Raw genomic sequence first — 22181 nt, forward strand, 5'->3', positions numbered from 1 at the left:
GATGCAGAGACTGAATCATGCTGCCACAAGCCAAGGAATGCACCAAGGACTTCTGGTAACTGCCAGATGCTAGGAAGAGGCAAGGACGGATTGCTCCTAGCCTCGAGGTTCCATAGAGACTGTGGCCCTGCAACACCCTGATATCAGACCTCTGGCCTCCAGAACTGTGAGAATGTTGTTTTAAACCATGCAGTTCGTGGTACCTTGTTACAGCAACTTAGGAAACGAATATACCTTATAACATTCTCTAGCAGATGCCTCCACTAAGACTGATCCCACCTGCGTCTCGAATAAAAGTTCTCCTGAACATCTCAAGTGCAAATATCCGCCCTTCATCTCTGAACAGGAGTGGGGTGGTGGCAACGGCTCATTACTCTTAAGCTTTCTCGTACTTGGTGCAGTAGGCTGCAGACAGGACTAGGAACCATGAAACCCTGGGTTCTTGTCCTGGTGCTGCCACTAACAGGTGACCTTTAGGATGTCATCTGATTTATCAAGCCCTCATTTTCTTTAACTGACAAATGGGACAGTGGAAGTAAGGAAGGAAGAAGAAGTGGTGTTTGGGCTAAGAGCTCTCTCTGGGTGTTTCCAACTATAAAATCTTTCAGACATTTCATCCTACTCCTGTGTACTCTGGTCACTTACTCGGCTTCTGCCACTCTGACCTCCAGGTTGGTCTCTCAGCCACCAGGCATGTGCTCACCTCAGGCATTTGCACCTGTCCTTCCCCATCACCTACCTGGTTTCCGCTAGTATCTCCTAGTCAATAATATCTTCTCTGGAGGTCTTTCCCAACTATTTAAAACTGCAACCCCCTTCCAGCACCACCTTTCTTCCTGTCTTTATTTTTCTCCATAGCAAGTATTTTCACCCAACACACTATATATATTCTACTCTGCGTTTTGCTCTTTCTTTCTCTCTCCACCCAGGAAAGTAAATCACACAATAGCAGGGATTTGGTCTCTTCTGATCCATTAGTGATTGTTCTAAGGATTAAGTAAGTTAATGCCTGTAAAGTCAGGCTTAGCACAGTACTGGCATTGGTAAAATTAGTTATAATGATCATTGTTAAAATGATGGACCAATTTTATTTTTTATTCTTGATTTATCAGAATGGTTTTATTGCACTACTCACCAAAAAATGAAGTCTACAACTTCCTACAAAGTATCTGAAATGAACTCAATGAGCTTATAAAGTGTGAAGACCTAGAAAGACTTCAATTAAAAGCACCACTGTTATCAACCCTAACAAGAGTGTTTATGGTGTTTTAGTTCAAGAAGCTGACTCCTAGAGTTCCACGCTGTACTCACATGGGAAAGTCATTTAATCACAGCACAGACACCTAGCACACAAGGGCTCTGGGGACTCCTGAACCCAACCACCTCATTTCACAAATGAGTAAACCCAAGTCCCGAGAGCATTATCCAGAGTTGCCGCTAACAAGAATGAGTATCTGCCTTGAGTGGGACAGCTTCAGCACAACGGGGCCTCGTGAGAGCAAAAGCTGTCCTTAAAAAATGTTCTCCCAGTAACTACCAAAAACTTACTGAAGTGGTCCTTGCCCAGCTGGAATTTACCAAGCAATGCAAAGGTAATGTAAACATGAGTAGAATAAAACTCTTGGTAAGACATTTATGGTAATGCAAGAAGAAAGAAGAACTTTAAGTAGTTGTTTGAAAAAATTGCTTTAAATTAGATATCCTGATTTTTTGAGGGTAGGCGTGTGGGTATGCAGAACTGAGATATTAAAAGGGAAAACATTTTCAGCAAAAGACTAGAATGAAGGCTTAACATCTAATCTCAGGCAAGAAGGTATCTGAGGAAGAGACACAGCTGAAGACAGAGAAACCAGCCTGAAGCCTCTGGCTTCTCCTCATAAGAAGGCCCAAAGCAGATGCTGCCATGGGCAAGCCTGTTTTAGAAATACATGTCAAATTCCTAAGACAGTGACTTCTCACTTTGTTCTTCACACAGAGATGGGCAGCTCAGCCTGTATCAGCTGAGATGCGGTTTTCCAAGTGCAAAAACATGAGGCTCCATTTGAATGAGACAGCTTTGGCCCACTGTTCGCGATTTGCTAGAGCTGCTGTCAAGCAAAATATCAGAAATAGATTGGCTTTTATAAAGGGGGTTTATTCAGTTACAAATTTACAGTCCTAAGGCCATAAAAGTGCCCAAACTGAGGCTTAAACAAGATGATACCTTCACTTAAGACCGGCTGATGACATGCGGAACAACTCTGTCAACTGGGAAGGCACGTGGCTGGCACCCACACTTCTCCAGGGCAATCTCTGGGTTTCATCTTTTAGCTTAGCCTCTCCAAATGTTCTTCTAGCCACAACTCCAAGTATCTCTAAGCCTCTATAAGCGTCAGCTGCTCTTGGGGCATTTTGTCCTCTCCTAGCTTCTCAAGAGCAAACTCTGGGCTAGCATCTCAGAGCATCAGCAAGTATTTGGGTCTTGATTTAGCATATCCTGGGGCATCTTCATCTCTGCTCTCTGTAAGAGATCCCTTTAAAGGACTCCAATAAACTAATCAAGACCTACCCTGAATGGGCAGGGTCAAATCTCCATGGAAACATTCAATCAAGAGGTCACAGCATAATCAAAAAGATTAATCAATCTGTCCCCAGAAGATTGCATTAAAGAATAAGGCTTTTTCTGTGGGACATAATATATACAAACTGGCACACCTATGTAGACTTAAAAGGTTGGGTTTTCTTCCAAATAGATAATATCTCCAGTTCTCCAGTGCAATTTCATTTGCCCCGTGTGTGTTGACTCAAGCAAAGCTGAATGGAGGGAATTTTGAGGAAGTACAGCAGCTCCAGAAACTAAAAACTATTCTAAAAGCAGGCATGACTAACCAACCCCGGTGATCACACAAAATAACCAGGGAGAAGAATGTTGCAAGGTGATGGAGTTCCAGAATTTCACGAGAAGTAACTCGGTAGATTTGATCCCGTCACAAAGCCTTGAGATAACCGTCCTTCCCATAATTAGATGGTTGTTCTTCTACACAGGTTATTAAGTAGCATTTAGAGAGCTGTAACAGTGAAATTCTTAAGGGAAACATATTAAAACAAGGTACCATGTACCAAGGGGATTATGGACTCTATATCCCTTGAGCAAGCTTGAAAAACAGGATGATCAGTTAACTGTCCCATGGCCTTCCTGTTTTAACATAGATGACTGGACCGCAGGCTCACTAGGTTTATTTTGTATATAGGCTGTGATTCTGTATGTAAAATGTAATCTCTGTGAAATCTGAAATTTCATGACAATGCATTAGAGGCTTAGCCATCCCATTTTCCAAATTCCTTTGGAAGAATCTACATCTGGAAGGCGAGTACTGCAGTTCACTCTTGAATACAAGAGAGGACACAAATATTTGTTTTTATGCCTTCAACGTACGTATCTTTACTGATTAACAATGTGAAGTGCCCCAGTGCTGGCCAAACCTCATCGTCTTAATTCCACCCATCATCTTAATTCTGGTGGGAAAGGGAAACACACCATCTAGCATAGCATATTACCACCCCCATTAAAACACAGTCGTTGAGCACTGGCTCGTTTGCTTCTGTAGACTACATTTTTCAAAGAGAGAGGCCCCAAAAGAAGACTGGAGGAGTGTGAAGGTAGCTTGCATGTAATGCTGGGTCACAATATGCTTGGAGGAATTCCTCTGCCTCCGTGTCACCTTTTTCCCCCATGTTAACTTTTTAATAAGTACAAAAAAAAAAAAAAAGATTTTTTTGAAGATTGTTTTATAAGCGTTACATTATTTATCAACAGTCTCTCTCTTCCACAGTAGAAGTGCTTTAATGCTGTTAATGGCAGTGGGCCAGATTCTGCTGCATCCGCCATTTTTGGCAGTCCTTGTCACTCTGAAAATAAATGCAAAAGCGGGGGAGAAGTGGTGGAGCAAGGTAAGGAACACGCAAACAACCTCCCACATTTTCCTATAAGATGGGAGCAACTATAATTTCAATTAATATTTATATGGAATGTTGGAGTGAGGTTGTCTTTTTGTTTTGTGGTTTTTTTTTCCCCCCACAACTAGCATGTGGCTTACCCTGGTGACTAAAACACAAGTTTTTCAACCATGACTGGAGGCTGAGACCAATGGGTTTTAAGCAGGGGCATTAGGCAAGGAAGTCTTGTCTTATTGAACTCAGGTGACTCATTCCCACTCCAGCTGAACCACCAAGTAATTCTGAATTGATGGAAAATACACACTACCATAAAGGAAAAGTGGAGAGCTATTTGTCCTGTTTAAACGAAAAAAGCGCGCACGCACACACACACTCGCACACAAAACCACCTTAAATGCAACTTGTCAAAAAAACAGTTTCAAGGCTTGTTTTGTGAGGCAACAAACATTCAATCCCTTTGACATATAGGAAATTCTTTATACATATCATCACCGTCTCCTTTCTGGAAATGAAATTAAAACTTCCCATATAGGCATGTACTATCTGCATTTTCGTTAATAATCAGTATATTATCAGGCATTTTTCCCCACTTTAAATTTCTTCCAAGGTCTGGGAAAAAGAAATTTATGCTGCTCAGTTTAAGCTATGGCATATTTGAAAACTCCAACTACTAAAACATGATTCCCAAGCTCAGCGAATAGAGATGGGGGAAGGGAGGGTGGCCTTAGAGATGGCATAGCTGGGTACTGGGCTAGGCCCCACTCTGACTCCAGCTTACTTTATACACACAGCGGCCAAAATTGCTAACTCACAACAACTGACAGGACTGTTGGGAACCATTACATCAAAATCTTTTAAAGCAACGTTTGGAGGATAAAATCATACTTGGGGATTAGATGGGGCTGCAGAGTTATCAAAGCGTTTGTACCCACACTTCATTTGGTCCTCACATGAGGTTCCCACACTAGGTATTAGCATCACTCTGTTATGTAGATGAGAAAAGCAAAGTGCACAGAAGGTAAGTGATTTATTCGAGGTCACACAGCTCATCCCCAACAGAAATGGGGCTAGCACCCAGATATTCTAACTCCCCCGTCATACTCTTTCCACTTGGAACATGGCCCTGCATTAGGGAACAGACTGGCTGGGTTTTCCTCTTTGTTCATTCAGCGGTAGTCAACTGCTTAGGTACTCAACTAAAAAAAACCCCAAACACATGAAAGACCATATTTTATTTTTCCTCTCAATCTTTAGAACAGTTGTGTGTCCTCAGGCAAACTTGAGCTTATGGTATAGAACTCCCACCACAACAATCCCACAGAAAATCTGAGCACCAAACCAACTTTATGCTTGAAAGGCCAAGGGAAGGCCGGCCTATGTGAGAGGCAGGACAGTGCAGCGGTTTAAAGCTCAAGCTCTGGGTCAAATTTCAGCTCTGCCATTGCCCACAATTGTGGAAGCCTGAGCAAGTCACCTAGCTCTCTGTGCCTCAGTTTCCTGAACAAAAAAATAGGAAAAATATTAGAACCTACCTAAGAGGGTTTAGGTGAGAACTGAATGAGAGAAGAGAACAGGGTAAGGCACACAGTGTTTGCTATTATCATTTACAGAGGTGGATGAACTTGAAAAGACAGAACATTGAGCTTGTCTATAATAGCCCCAAACCAGTTTTGTATATTTGTGCCCAGTACATATTAAATGCTCAATGAATGCTAACTTTCATCATCATTATTTTACTATTAGAAAGAACTTGGGCTTTGCAGTCTGCCTCACTCAGATTCAAATTTCAGTTCTTCCTTGTAATAGCTTTGTGATTTTAGGAAAATTACTTGGGTTCTTTGAATTGCAATGTCCTCATCTGTAAAATGGGAACAATAGCATCAGCTTCCTTGCAGCACTGTTCTGAGAATCAAATGACCCATTGCATATCGAGCTCCTTGCAGCAGGCCCGCACATAGCTGGAATTGTATAAACATTAGTTTTCTTCTCCGCCCACCCTCTTCCACTGCCAAATTGTGAAGGTCAACACTGGGTGCCCATTCATTCCATTGTTTTGAGATTTCAACTGAAACATGCACAGATGCATAAGAATATCAGAAGCAGGAGAGAAGAGCTTCATATGGTATTTAACTGATTAAGCAAGGAAAAAAAAATGGGCACTTTGTTCAAATAAGCTCTAGGTTGCTATGGATCTTATTTGAATTCACAACACCGAAAAAAATCATGTTCTCTAAGGAGTAGGGCTTTATGAGAAGTTATATATTCTTGTATCTAGGTTCCACATGTCATTTACCTGGACCAACTTTCCATCTTTGCTAGAGACAAGGATCACTTGCTGGCCAAACTGACCACTGGTGATGTGACTTGAATGGATAAAATGGGCCCTGGCTGGGGACCTGCCCACCCCTTCCTCGGCAGTGAGTGTGCTGAGAGAAACAGACACTATAATGGAATCCAAAGGGACACATTTCTGATCAGTGCCAATAACAGATAGTGAACTCAGTAACGTCTGGCTAGAGATCTGGCTGAGAAGCGTGTTAGTTCAACAGCTAAACATGGTCTTAATGAAGTGAGATTACCTTTAGCTTGAGGTCTCTTAAGACCAATTGATATTACTTATGTCCTACTGCTTCATGAACTAATCTCAAATGTTGCCTTCAACATGAAGTCACTGAAATTGCATGTACAATCACAAGTGATCCCTTCCTTCTTGAATTCCTTTAACACTGTTGCTCTTATATTACCATTTTCTCATACTGCACCCCCCCAGGCTGAATGAACTCTTGCAAGTAATAACTGTTGAATAAATATATGCCGATTGAATGGACAGATGAGTCTGTCTCAGACAATTGTTGAGAGCTGTCACTGTTTAGTTTAGGTGTTAGTTTAGAGACAGAATATGGAAACCTGACTACTAACTTAATTTCCTGAAAAGCACCAGAGCCAGGAGCAGAGGAAGGATCGAGACCCTGAGCTCTGTCACTTAGCTATGGGGCCCCAGGCTTTGATTTTAAATAGGAGCCCTAGGAGTGAGGGGTGGTATGGCGCAGCTAAAAATGGCTCGGTCCTGTGGAGAGTGCAGGGGTATTCGCCTAACCCACCTCCATGGTTGCTAACATGACCACAGACATAGGGGACTGGTGGTTTGATGGGTTGAGCCCTCTACCATAAGTTTTACCCTTGGGAAGACGGTTGCTGCAAAGGAGAGGCTAGGCCTCCCTATATTTGTGCCTAAGAGTCTCCTCCTGAATGCCTCTTTGTTGCTCAGATGTGGCCCTCTCTCTCTGGCTAAGCCAACTTGAAAGGTGAAATCACTGCCCTCCCCCCTACGTGGGATCAGACACCCAGGGGAGTGAATCTCCCTGGCAACGTGGAATATGACTCCCGGGGAGGAATGTAGACCCGGCATCGTGGGATGGAGACATCTTCTTGACCAAAAGGGGGATGTGAAAGGAAATGAAATAAGCTTCAGTGGCAGAGAGATTCCAAAACGAGTCGAGAGGTCACTCTGGAGGGCACTCTTACGCACACTTTAGACAACCCTTTTTAGGTTCTACAGAATTGGGGTAGTTGGTGGTGGACACCTGAAACTATCAAACTACAACCCAGAACCCATGAATCTCGAAGACAGTTGTATAAAAATGTAGCTTATGAGGGGTGACAATGGGATTGGGAAAGCCATAAGGACCACACTCCACTTTGTCTAGTTTAGGGATGGATGAGTAGAAAAATATGGGAAGGAAACAAACAGACAAAGGTACCCAGTGTTCTTTTTTACTTCAATTGCTCTTTTTCACTCTAATTATTATTCTTGTTATTTTTGTGTGTGTGCTAATGAAGGTGTCAGGGATTGATTTGGGTGATGAATGTACCACTATGTAATGGTACTGTGAACAATCGAATGTACGATTTGTTTTGTATGACTGCGTGGTATGTGAATATATCTCAATAAAATGAAGATAAAAAAAAATGGCTCGGTGTCTGAATTACTCTAACAACTCTATGGCAAGGGGCATCCTTACTATATCATTTTTATTAATTTATTGCAAATACAGAAGGAATGTTCTCATTACTACCATAACAAAGGCACCTGGAACTAAGTTCTCAGACAACAAACCCAAGAAAATAAGGTCTGGTATCTGCTGGCTCTTTTCCGGGTAGCCTTGAAACCCGGGCTACAGGATTCCCCATCTTGACCGGGTGGCCGTTCCTGGAGGATCAAACCCTGACGGATGAATGCACGCCTGCTGCTTCTGCCTGAGGCTGCTCAGGTCTGTAAATACTGGTGGCCCAGAACTCTGTGCCAGGATCCGGCTGGGCCATGTCTGTGCACCTGCTGCCGGCACCCTCAGGCTGCTCATCTCCCCCACCACTGCTGCCCATCACCTCGCCTGGGCATTCCTGCAGGGGAGGAGGGAAGTCCGCCTTTCCTTGATAGCCTTTCCAGGCACCTGACCACCACAAGGCACAGATGCCAACAGGTGGATAACAACACATCTCGTTCCAACAGCATCCTTCGCAACCTGGGCATCCTTCACATATGGCTGCCAATTCCCTAACTGCTCACTTGGGCAAGTGTGGCAACCGGAAGTTAATAAGGGAAAAGAAGCTGTGATTCTGACAGAACACTGTATCACACTTGGTCATGTTGGCCAATTAAGGGAGGAAATACAATAGCTATCCTCTGGGCTACAAGCAAAGTGAGCATCCAAGGACGATGGCTACATGTCCAAGAGGCAGTGAGTGTCAGCACTGCTTAAAGGAAAACCACCCTGGACTGGGGGTCAGGAAGCCTGGCTTCCAGTCCTGTTCCTCCATGATCAGCTGTGTTCTCTTGGGTAGATCCCATTGCCTCTCTCTGCTCCTTGTGCTTCTGCTAAGGCTTGAATGAGATGATCCTTAATTTCTTCAGTGAATGCTAAACTAAAAGCCATGTGTGGGAGGCTGAAACTCATTCTGCCAGGACTAGGTTACTTAATTGTTGGCTCTGTGCCTTAGTTTCTTGATTGAGCAGTGTTGATAATCCCTACCCTTAACTGAGGACATTTTCTTTGAATGATTGAACTATGGGGATGACATCTGTGGTCGATTGTATTTCCCAAGAATAGCCACAATAAAGATTCCCATCCACACGCTCTCCTGCAGTGTGACCTTGCCATTTTCTCATCAAGGGGTGGGGCTTATTTCTCCACCCTGAATCTGGTCTCTGACTGCTTTGGCCAATAGAATACAGCAGAAGTGATGTGGTACCATTTCCAGACAAAGCCCTTTTCTCAGCTGATGTCTTGCTTTTTGGAAGCAGCCACCAAGTAAGATGTATGAATATGCAGAGACTACCATTGTAGGTGGCCCTGGAGAATGAGATGCCACACAAGGACAGAGAGAGGTCAAGGGCACGGAGGCACCAGCTCCAGAGGTGAAAAAGCCATCTCGGAGGCAGATCATCCAGCCCCAGCTGTCCCCACATGGATCAGAGAGGAACTGCACCACTTGAATCCTTCCCAAATTCCTGAGCCTACAAAATTGTAAGCAAAATACATGGTTGTTTTAAACTACCAAGTTTTGGTGTAGGTTGTAACGCAGGAACAAACAACGTTATCTGTAGTACTGGACAAATGCAGATGGATCTCCTCTTAACAGATATTTCTAAAAGCATTTCTTGAAAATGAACACAAATTTGCATATAAAATCATTTTTAAAACTTCTTCATTTATATTTATTTAAAGGAATGGGGGTGGGGGGGTGGAGCAAATCACTAAATCACATTGTTGCAATATAAACCACTCACTAGCTTAGGCATCATCTTCTGGGAAAACGCATGAGCCGCCCCTTACACACGGGCAGGGCTGATGTGCCTGGCACAGCTTCCATGCAGGACACTACAGCTCAGCACTCAGCACAATTCAATGCACTGAGTCTGCCTATTTGTTGTCTGCCCTTTGAAAGCAGGGGCATACTGTGATCTTCTTTGTAGCAGGAGTAACAATGGCTAATGCAGAGAGTGTTTACTATATGCCAGGGCCTGTTCCAAGCACTTGAAATGCTTCTGATGTATACAATGTACCAACTCAGTTATTGTTTACAAAGGCCACATGAGGTAGGTATTAACATCATCCTCACTCTACAAAGGTTGAACCTGAGGCACAGAGGGGCCAAGTAATTTGCCCAAGTTTCCCCAGCTAGTAAGCAGCCAAGCCCACTTTGAACCCAGGGAATCTGGCTCAAGACCAAGCTCTTAACCACTGCATATTCAATAAATGTTTTTAACTCAAAGAATGAATCAACAATGCAAATCAAATCCAATTTTCTCTCAAAGATCATGATTTCTGAAAGAAAAAAAAAAAAACTGTACCACATGAATAAAATCAGATATAAAATTCCATATAAAAGCTAAGTAATGATAATGAATTTGCTCCACAGACCAGAAATAAATCTGAATGATCAAAGATCCTCCCTACCACTTCCTGTTTATCTATTAGTGCTAATCAAGTCAGTAGCCTCTAATATAATTACTTCATGAAAATCCATCCTATTAGGAGCCAAGGGACGGAACAGAGAAGTCAAGCTCACAGTTGTATATTGGTACCTTAGGTTCTTTCACCATTCATTTCAGAAAATTCCTCTATCAAGCCTACTCACTGATTTGTATCATCTCCTTCTCCTTGCTCTCCATCTGGAGCAGGTCATAACAAAAGAGTAAGGAGACAAGCAAAGATTTCACAAAATTCAGTTCCTGAACAAAAATCCCTAAGTGGCTGAGAGCTGGTTGCAAACTGCTGTAACAGAACTGGAAGGCACTATGCAGACAGACTGTACCTACTTCCCGTGGAAGACACACAACAAAAATGATGCCTTATTTATCAGGTGTGTGGAGCAACGGCAGCGCCACCTGAGAGCTTGCTGGAAATGCAGTACCTCGGCCCTGCCCCAGAACCAATAAATCAGGATATATAGTGAAGTCTGAAAAGCACTGCAAAGGGTTGGACCATGTGAGTGCAGATGTTGGTGAAAAGGGAGGGAGATGTCTGTCCCCAAGCAATGAATCTCCAGTTTCTTCGCCCATTCCTACCTCCAACATCTCCAACATCCCCAAATACCCAGTGGGCCAAAATTATCCTAAGGCTTAGGTAGGCTATTTCTAGGAGCAGTTGGGCATGATATTTCTTGGGCTTTGGAGCCAAATGCATCTGAGTTTGAGCCCCAGTTCTACCGGTTACTAGCTGTGAGATAAATTATTTAACCTGTTCAAAGCATCAGTTTTGTTATCGATAATAAGAGGAAAATAACTATGATGCCTTGTGCTTGCAGGGTTTCTGGGAAAGCTGAATGGAAGTGGCCGATGCAGCACAGAGCACCTGTGGAGGGTGATCAGTAAAGAGGAGCCAGCTCCCTGCCCCCAGCCCTGGTTCAAAGTCCCCTTTCTTTCTTTTTTCAGACTTATATGGATCAGATGGAATCATTTCATTTCCAGCTGCTGGACATCAGGACTGTTACATTTCATTTGGAATCTTAACATTTCTCAGAACCAGAAGTGATAGATGATGACACTTTAATTTTGCAGATGTGGAAGCTGAAACCCAGAGAATTGAATGCTTGTGACAAAATAATCTTCCTTACCCAGTTCTTTTATTATGTAATTCAAAGAACGAAGTTGTAAAAGCAGTTTTAAAAAAGCCCTCTGTACAAATATCCTGAAATGATTTGTTACACACTGAGGGAAAGCCAGCAGGGTAGGGTGGATGGAGGCTGAAGGGACCCGCCTTTGAATGCCATCTTAGCCACTAACTATCTGTGTGACCCTGGGAAAGTTATTTACTCAATTTTCTGGGACTCACTTTTTTCATCTGTAATGGAGGCCTATTAGATCATGTTTTTTTTTTTTTTTTAAATAAACATTTTACTTTGAAATAATTTCAAACTTACAGGACAGTTGTAAAAACAAAACAAAACAAAACAAAAAACCTCACACAGCGAATGCCAGTATACCCCCACCCAGATATCCAGATCCACCAACTTTTAACATTTTGCCACACTTGCCATTCCTTCCTCCCTCCCTCCCTCCCTCCCTATCCTTCTATCTATTTTCTAAACATATCAATGTAGGTTGTGACAATATAGTCATCATATTCCTTGATATAGTTAATAATTCCATGGAAGTTTCCTAAGAACAAGGATATTTACTCATGTAACTACCTTAAGTACAATGATGAAGTTCAAGAAATTGATGTAAGGCTTACAATCTATATTCCAATTTTTTCCATATGTTTCAACAAAATTTTAGGCATTTTTACTTCCATTATTAGATCTAGTCCAGGATCATATATTGCATTTAGTTGTTCTGTCTCTTTAGTCTCTCTTTCTTTTTTCAAATGTGGAAGCATATATACAACATGAACTTTCCTACTGTTAGATCATCTTTAATGTCACTTATAGATATAAGCAGGTCTGGATTTCCAAATAAAATGTAGCTCAGGTGAATTTCTTTAAAGATGTAATTTTCAATACTGTCCATAAGGTGGCAGAACCTGTCCTTTACAGAAATCTGAGCAGTTACACAAAGGAGAGGAAAAAACTCTAAGAAACTGGTACACAATTTCCAATCATTAAGGTTTGTACAATTTGACTGTTAACTTGTTCTTACTGTAATGTTGACTATTTTCATCCAGCTTTGGCCAGTACTGTGCCAAGTAGTATGGGAAAAAGAAAGCTTTATAGGTACTAAAGTAGTATGACAACAGGAGAGATCATAAAATAATGGGGATTTAGAAGTGGAAGCTACTTGATCTCCCAAATATGGCCAGGACTTGCCTTCTTGACACATGAAGCAAGAGAGACAACTGTCTACAAAAGGTAGATAGGTTTGAACATTTGGAAATTTTAAAAACATTTTCCCCATGGGAAAGTGACACAAAATAGAAAAATAAATGATTAGAGAAAAAAATTTTCAGATTACAATAATGGATAGTTTTGAATTTTGAAATGCATAAGGACTAAATGCAATGTGGTACCCTGGATTAGAACCTGGAACAGAAATAGGATATTAGAAGAAAAACTGGTAAAATCTGAATAAAGTCTGTAGCTTAGTTAATAGTTTGAAACCTTTGTGCCAAGGTTAATTTCTAAGTTTTGACAAATACACGATGGTTTTGTAAGATGTTAACATTATGGGAAGCTGAGTGAGGGGTACATGAGAATTTTCCATAATATCTTTGCAACTGTAAATCTAAAATTATTGCAAAATAAAATTTTATTTAAAAATGAATAGAGAAATGAGGAAAAAGCCAGTAAATAATTGAAAGAAAAACAAGTTTCAAAAGAAATGACCTGTATTGATGATAATTTAAGAAGGGGGAATTTAAAAACTAGGAGGTAGCCACTCTCGTGCAATAAACTAGGAAGAATAAATAAAAATGGCAAAGCCTGGGGTAAAATGTGATGTAGACAAAGAGGTGTACTCCTAGTGACTATGTTAGCCTTTCTGAAAAGCAATTTTGCAGTAAGTGACAAAAGTCATAAAACTGATAGCCTTTGACCTAGTAAAACCTCTTTTAGGAACCTATACCAAAGCAATAATTTAAAAGAAAAAAAAGTCACAGATTTGTATGAAGTTGCTGCTCTGCTCTGTAATTCTGCATACTGTTCCTACGGCCATCAGTGCACAGGCAGATTATGGTGCTATTAATTCAATGGAATATGCCATTAGGAATGATGAATATGAGAATTTTGGAAAAGAATATATGAAGTAATTTTTAAAATAAAGAGTTCACTAAATGCAATGTAGTATGCTTGACTGGATCCTGGAAAAGAAAAAGGATATTAGTAAGAAAAATGAAGAATTTCAAGTGTTCAAAAATGAAGAATTTCAAATGTTCAATGTTAATTTCTTAGTTTTGATAACTGTACTATCATTATGAAGATGTAAATATTAGGAATGGCTGGGTGAAAGGTATAAGGGAACTCAATCTTTATAATTCTTTTGTAAATCTATAATTATTTCCAAATAGAAAGCTAAAGAGCTCAGAATTATACACAAGCACACACATACATATTGCTATCAACTATATTGAAAGATGTACTGTATAAAAGATTAGGTAGGCTTGAAAAACACTCCCAAAGTTATAGAAATACTTTGCCCTTTAAGGAGGACAGTCTCTGTGTGTGGTTATTTTATATTGCTATTGCTATTTGGAGATTTCACTGAATAACTGATTTCCAAGATGCCCAGATTCAGAGTAGTTGAGAGGCTTTGGAAGTGTCCACATCCTGATCTTCTAAAAGCGATCTTTATTCTCTCAGCACAGAAGTCTTATTTAGGGAGTGAGGATGACATTTTCCATAATAACCTTTTTAGTAATCATTCCTCAGGAAATCCAGGACATGAAATTAATTATTTTTTAAAGAAAATACTTTCTGCTTATTTTTAGGGCACTCAGTTCATTAGTCCTTGGCAAAATGAAAGGGCATGAAGGGTTATCTAAAGTGAATTACTCAGAACATCCGGAAAATCTAGGTCTTTTCCCTCTTAGGGGCTGGCTCTGGGCCCTGGGCAGCATTAAACAGGCAAGGAGTGGTTAGGAGGGCAAATGGGCGAGGGGAGTGGGTCAGGGAAGGACTGCTCGGAAGCAGCTTCATTAAAGTCAGTTCTAAATTCACTGTCTTCTTCAAAATTTGTAAAATCTCATTTCATTCCGGGCTGTTGGGTGTTGAAATAGGATGTCATTCTGAAAGAACACCTTGCCCTGGCCTGCAGGACTTCCCTTGCCCACCTCCTGTAGGAGTGGGGTGGCCATTCGTCCAGAGGAGAAGCACAGGGAGCCTCCTCAAGGTCCTCAAAGGATGCCAACCCACCGTCTGCAATGGTCGACCTTCAATGTGTGCATCTGCCAATCACCAGGAATGCAGATTCCCTCCACTCCAGCCCCCAGTCTCCTCCTGTCCTGGGCCCAAGTTTTATCACAAATCTCTTTGAAATTATACTAATGAGTTATGGTCTGAGAAAACTTGCAGTCCATCCATTCCAGTTCTTGAATGTATCTCTGCTTCAAGCCAGACCAGAAAACTGGCAATCTGGACCATACTCTCATAATCTTCCACCGATCTGCTTCCAATGAACTTTGCTTGGGTATTAGCCTTTGCTTCTAATGAGCAATGCTATGAATATCAAATCCAGTTTACATATTTACACATAGATACAGACATACACATACACCTATAACGTCCATGTGAAAAAACTACATATTTGGAATATTGTTGAGGACACTGACCACATCATTTGGAGGTGGCCCCTCAATGAAGCTCCTAAGGAGAATTTTCTTTTGCAGACTGTCTAGTGAGTATGAGCTCTGGAGCTAAACAGCCTGAATTCAAATCCTGTCTCTAGAACTTACTAGTTGTTTAACTTTACTATGCCTCAGTTTCCTCACTTGCAATCTGGAGATAACAATATTTAGCCCACAGGATATTTGTGAAGATGAAGGTCAATAAAATAAAGCCCTTAGAACAGTGCCTAGCAAAAAGTTATCACCCAATAAATATTAATTACTACAATTATTTTAGAATGAAGCACCAGAAAAAACTACATTCCCTGAGAAACTGGAATGGTTTTGCCTCATGGACAGTGTGATTCATATAAAGCGACTGTGCTGGTTTGGAGCTGTTATGTACCCTAGAGAAGCCATGTTCTTTTACACCATTTTTGTGGGGACAGATCTACTATGGGTGGGACCTTTTGATTAGGTTGTTTCCATGGAGATGTGACCCACCCAGTTCAAGACGGGTCTTCACCTTGCTGAAGTCCTTTATGAGAGGATAAAAGACAGATGAGACTCAGAGAGCTCAGAGAAGCTAAGAGAGAAATGCCCAGAGACATTTTGGAGAAAGCCACTGAAACCATAAGCTAAACCAGGGAAAGAAGGAACAGCAGACACTGCCATGTGCCTTCCCATGTGACAGAGGAACCCCGGATACCATAGATCTTTCTTCAGAGAAGGTATCGTCCTGTTGATGCCTTCATTGGGATATTTTCATGGCCTTAGAACTGTAAATTTCTGAACTAATAAATGCTGATTGTAAAAGCCAATCCATTTCTGGTATATTGCTTTCCAACAGCTTTAGCAAACCACAACAGTGGTGTTCTGAAACACAGTTCCCCTCCCAACATGCTTTGGTTTGCAACACACTCCCACTTGTGACTGGCTTTCTTCAGCAGGGAGGACTTTCAGACTCTAGGCTGAGGCAGAGGGGATAGTTGGGAGAATGTGCAGTTTGCAAAAATCCCTTCGGTATTCTGATTTGCCCTTCTAGGGGTTTGTGCCAACCATCCTGAGAATCCTTGATGTAAATAATCACCAGGAGGTACAAAGACTCATTTGCCAATTGATTTTAGGAACTGTAGATTCCTATGGTCTGAAAAGCCAGAATTTTTTCTTCTTCTCACTCTGCTCTTTCTTACTCGATGTCACAGCCCAGACAGATGCACTGATTATTACTTTATATTTTCAGCTCCCTTTCAAAAAAGTGTCTGTTCTTTTAAGTCTTCTGAGATCTTTTATGGAACAAAGTAGGACATAAATAATATATATGCACATTTTGTTTAGAACTAAGAACAGCTTCAGAAAATTATGATAAAGCTGAGCCTCATTACAATGAACCAATTCACAACAGGTACTGAAATTGAAAGACTGGTGATAGAAACGTGGCAGGTGGCAGATGCAGAATTCAGTAAGCAATACAACTGGGGAGGAAAAAAGAAAAAGAGAACGCCCGACCCACTGACTTAGGTCATATTTCAACTGTGCCTCATATTCCTGTTCCCAATTCTATCTCCATTCCAGGCATCACCCTCCCTGCCCCTTGTTGTCAATTTCACGCCACGGCCCTCAGTGGTGGAGACAGATACTGCCGCTGCTCCCGCCGCCTCCTCCAGCCTTTGCTGATAGCCCTTATGAAACACCTGGTAGCAAAGCAAATTATTCACAACCTGCCTTCCTGTTTAATCGTATCCATTCCTTGCCATAAAATTTATCTTTAAAGGTACAGTATGTTTAGCAGCAGCCCAAGCCGAGAGCAGCTGCCATCCTGTCAGGCTGTGCTTAGAATTAAGCTGAGCACATTAGGAGCAGCGGAGATTTCATTGGGAGCTCCCAGCCCCTTACAGAACCAAATGGCAATATGGCAGTCCTTGGCTAGGAGTCAAGCTTTTGAACTTGCATGCTGTTGCCCATTTAACCACTACTAAGGGCACATATTTGCTGGGCTGCTTTTTTTTTTTTTTTTTTTCCTCCCCAGAAACAATCTGCTTGAGTTTCAGAAAAATAAAAGAGGATCTCAAAGGATTCCTTCCCTCCCCATGACATAGTTGGTGAAGAGAAGGGGAGGGAAAGGGGCTGAGGTGGACTTCCTAATGGCATTCCATGGCAGCTAGTGCCCAGGACCAGCTACATAATTTGCAGGTTTCAGGTCAAAGTCGAAACACAGGCTACTTTCTTCAAAAAGTAGGGGGAAAAAGTGCTGTCAAAATTAGTAACACATAAAGCATTTTTCCTTTCTTCTGCAGTCTCTCTCTTGACCTGTCATGGTCTTTTAAAATTGCTATTTAATGTCTTGTGCTGTTGGGCAAAGGGATACTTACAGGGTGGGTGTAGACTCTGATAGGCACCCAGGGCCCTGCAAACCAATGTATGCAGACCACTGGGTTCCGGTTTTCACTCTTGCCAGCTGTCAGACTGATACACCATGCTCTCACCAGGGTTGGGGAAAATGAGCTAGGACTCTCTCCTTCCCACAGACCCAGTGCCCCACCCCACAGCAGATAGGTGACTCCCAAGTATATTGCAACCTCCATACCAGGATATACTAGGTACCTGCTTTGGGAGTAGGCAAGAGGCTTGGCGCTACTGGGTTGCCTGTTGCACACATTTTGGTGCTGCTAGCCTGGGCTGGGATGACCACTACCAAGCCCTGTTCCAACACACCATGGGGCATATGTGCCCAACTCCAACCTTCTCTGTGCCTACACCTGGGCCCCCACCGGGGGCAGAGGGCAGCAGGAATTGCTGGATAGGGGCAGGGATGCAGAGGCTGGGCAGGACCTGGGGTGCCAGGGGCAGGGGAGCAGGCAGCTAAGAACCTGTCCTGGGGAGGTGGTGGTAGTGGTGGGGGGACAGCAGGACTATGCGTGAACCAAGGCGCCACACCCCTGATGCATGCTTCATTGTTCCATCTGACTTCACTTACAAGACACAAATTGAAAGATAGAATTATTAAGATCTTAAAGACAGCGACTGCACAGCATTAACCCCAAGCACAGCTCAGCTTGGGCACCCTGTCCAATTGTACTGGTGTGTGTCCACAAAGCTGGCTTTGTTGGTACCCCATCGGAAGTCCAGAAGCAAAATGAAAGCAGGTTTACTCTCACTTTGCATCATAACACAAAAGCCTCCAACCTGGTTTCATGACAGGGATGGCAAAGAGGTTTCACCTGATCTAAGTGTCAGGCTGCTTTAGAGGAGGTGTGTGTGAGGGGTCTCATACCTGTCTATTCACCTGCCCCGCTCATTGCTCTGCAAGGCAGAACCTGGCTTATCTTCAAAGGCTTCTGACACCCACCCACTGGAACAATGATTTCAACTTTCTCACATTGTGCAAAAAGCCGATGTAGTGAGATGCAGACAGAGTCTTAATGGTTGTAGAAATCCCCCCAAACCTAACCTGGCCTACGGATTTCCTTAAAGTGTAGGGGAGATTTGGAAATAGAGAAAATTGAGGGATGATGAACTACTAAGAAGCTCTGGACTGACAGACTACTATACAAGGTGACTGCTTTGATGCAGGATTATATAACCTGGCTGCTGAAAGCAAGTGTCTTACAAACCTTGGCTTCTGGGTCGCTGTTGATACTACAGGAGTCATCATCATCAGCTTGTGGGGCACTTCTGTAAAGAAAAACAGAACATTTGACTTAAAATTGTAGCACGAACTCTAGTTGCCCAAAGCCATACATTACAACAGTTCCTTCCAAAGCCCTACCTGAGCTTCAAAGATGCATAGCGTAGTGTTGCGCCTTCAAACTCTTTTAAACTGGGGTCCGGGTTAACTGTGGCTGCATGCAAATCCTAGAGGAAAATGGATCCCTGTTAATGTAGAATTGGGGGAGGGCTCCATTATATTCCCTTCAATATCAAAGGGAGAAAAGTCCTTCCAGCAAGAGGCAGAGGGTGCACATGAGTGTAGGCAGAAAAAAAGCATGCAAGGGCTGCTAGATGCTGACTTGGTGCAAGCGCCTTGTTCTCACAGCACAACAGGGACCCTGGGGCAATCAGCTTGAAGTGATTCACAGAGAGAGACATCAGGAAAAAATGCACTGCATTTGTGAGCTGGACTTCCCTAGCCCAACCGCTCCATTGCTGCAGAATGCGTGTTCACGGAAAAGAACGATATACAGCCACAGAAAAAAACAATATACAGCCACAGCCATGCAAAAAGGAAGAAATATTAAATTAGCTAAAATCTGACAATATACTTGCCTTCCAAATGTCACTATTAATCTTTCCCCCATTCAGAACAGCAAAATCACTCCATGGCTGTTTCTAGACATATAATTATTCACATAGGGAAAAGCACATTGATTTAAAAAAAAAAAAAAAAAAAAGAAAGAAAGAAAAAGTAAAGGAACGGAAAGGAACAAAACAAAACACAAGACACTGTTGTTAGCATCGATATTCACAGGATGGGTTAGGGAACGAATTAACTCTAACAATAACTCACTAGCTTATTCTAATCCAAATCTAGATTGTCATCTGACGAGTAAGGCAGGAGAAAAGAGATGGTGCTACTATTATTTACCGAAACAAATGACTGAACAAGGAAAAGCCCGCATGTATTAGAAACAGACAGTGAAATTATTTTCTAAATGTGGTCTCAATAGCAAACAAAATGCTTCCCAGCACTGAATGTTTACCCCACCCAATTCTGTATTAATAGCCCCCCACCCCTGCCTTTTTTTTCCCCCTATTAACCAAAAAGAATTGTTTTCTAGAGGTGGTGGTGGAATTAAGGATGCCACTTCTTTCTCAATGTGCTGGTTTGGAAACTTGGAATGCCTGTGCCTAACGGCACTTAAAGCTGAGTGAGATTATTTTCAAATAAAATAAAAAAAAAAGGATAATGAAGGGAAAAGGGGATTAGTAAGGAGCAGAGACTAACATCTACATCTTGCTGAAACTGAACCTAACCAAAAATAGCTCTAAACATCCCAATGCCAATTCCTCTAATTCATAAAATGTCCGCTTCCTTGCCATGCAAGTCTCTTCACAAATTAATATTTGATCATGAAATGATTTTCTAAAAATAGTTATGGAACAAAACATGGGGCCCTGCCTTGTTGGAGGATTATTGCAATAGAGGACTCCTTCCTTTCACCCTAGACAATAAGATAATGTCTTTCTTTCTACTAAGTTGAATGAATACTCAAATATTTTTCAACCAAAGATTTGGGGAAATAAATGACGCTAATAAATTCCAGGGACATTCTTTTGAATTGTTCCACTGACTTATCAGCAAATATCTTTTCTTGGGTAATAAATCAACAATGTACACCCTTCAATAAAGTTCTTTTAAAATGCAAAGGGAATACTGACCTTGTTCCCTTTTCGTTTCTGTAACTCTAGTTCACAATATTTATATGATTTTTAAAGCCACTAAAAGCAGAAGTTAAGTCCAAATGTCTCACATACTGAAAGATGCATTTATTTAATTCTGTAGGACTCCATATGAGGAAAAGGCACTGCAAATTTAGATGTGCTCTCACTATTGCACAACTGATGTCATTGTTGCTTTGTTTTTGGGACTAGGCACAACTGCAGTTTTTCAAAAATAAAAAAGATGTTGGACCACTGTATGTACTTTTCAAAAATGGTCTCTTATTAAATAGAAGGGCAAGAATGCTGCCCTATCCCTTACCTCTCTCCTTACTCTACCCCCAAAAGCAGTGTTCAGTTTTTCCTGGGAAGAAAATCAATATCATGAGAGACTTATAACATCTGAGCAACAAAACAGAGAGACCTGTTAGCAGGTGGGATCCATGAACATTTTGATATGGGAGCACAGCGTCTGTGCATGTGAGTTTTCCCGGGGAGAAGATCCCCAACTTTCCTCATAGTCTCAGAGGAGTGTGTGTCAGTGAACTAAAAATGTTTAGAATCACCTCCATAGGGGGTATTAAAAAGCACTCAATCAGAAGTACTTGAAAAATCAAGTAAAAAATAAAATTTTAAGTTGGATTTCTTTTTAAAAAAGAAAACAACCCTATGTGGCCCCAAATCATCATTTACACATGGACAATATTTATTTCACTGTAAGTTGAACTGTGAAAAATGACATCAGATGATGAGTTAGGAAGACTCAAGATAATTGCATTTTTGTAGAGGAATTTTTAAAAAAAGAGGTGGGTATTTGATAAAAAGAATCTAAAGTCAGAAATTATCCCAAGAAACACTATTTATTGGGACTAGAGGAGGCAAAAGAAGAGTACTTTTAAAATGTGTATTCAGAAAAGCCTTTAGCACTTATTTAAAACAATTCTCCATATGTATGATTTTGATTTTAATTTTTATATATTTATTTTTGAATGTAGCAGTCCATGTAAAGTAAAAGCTGACTAAATTCTAAGATTATATGACTCCAGCTCTCATGGTAGGTAAACATAGGTTAGGTGGCAAAATTCCAATGACCAATTTTTATAGATTTAAGTAAACAAAGGCCATATACACTGATTCTGCCAAAAACTTAAAATAACATGGGCACGTTTAAAGAGACCTTTTAGCACAAAACTCAAGTAAGGGAAAATGGAAACTAGCATTCTGTATGTTATGAGTAGGCCAAAGACCTTTTTTAGCTCCTGTATTTAAAAATATTCATCTAGATCAAGGATAAGAAACTTTCTGCTTTTATTTTCTTTGTTATCATAATCTTTCTTTGTTAAAATGAAGGGGTAATGTAAGACAAAATCAATTAGTTTTAAATTTTATGAGCTATATATTCCATTCATCTACGTTTTTTAAAATTAAGAAGAAAGACTAGAAAGTTTCAACTAAATGATTTTTAAAAACATACATACACAACCCAATATAGATTCTTTGGGTCTACAGAAAGTCTGTGGCCACCCCAGTCCGTGGTCTGGGGGTGCAGGTGAGAGGGATGAAAGAAGAGAAGAGACAAAGAGAACGGCAATAAAAGAGGAAAGGTAG

The 22181-nt window shown here is 41.3% G+C and overlaps 1 protein-coding gene across 14 annotated transcripts in view; it reads right to left on the reverse strand.

The window, feature by feature from the left end:
- Window positions 1-22181, reverse strand: part of APBB2 (amyloid beta precursor protein binding family B member 2) — a 447074-nt gene that overhangs the window by 111910 nt on the left and 312983 nt on the right. For 10 of the 14 annotated variants that reach the window (XM_037829663.1, XM_037829662.1, XM_037829660.1 and 7 more), the window contains 3 exons: window positions 19461-19523; window positions 18964-19049; window positions 18809-18869 (listed from right to left, as the gene is read on the reverse strand). In XM_037829663.1, coding sequence (XP_037685591.1) covers window positions 18809-18869; window positions 18964-19049; window positions 19461-19523 — 210 coding nt within the window. The remainder of the gene's footprint in view (window positions 1-18808; window positions 18870-18963; window positions 19050-19460; window positions 19524-22181) is intronic. The other 4 variants (XM_037829667.1, XM_037829666.1, XM_037829665.1 and 1 more) reach the window with 1 other exon arrangement.

Source organism: Choloepus didactylus, chromosome 3 (genome assembly GCF_015220235.1).
Source record: "Choloepus didactylus isolate mChoDid1 chromosome 3, mChoDid1.pri, whole genome shotgun sequence".
In the NCBI taxonomy this organism is placed as follows: domain Eukaryota; kingdom Metazoa; phylum Chordata; class Mammalia; order Pilosa; family Megalonychidae; genus Choloepus; species Choloepus didactylus.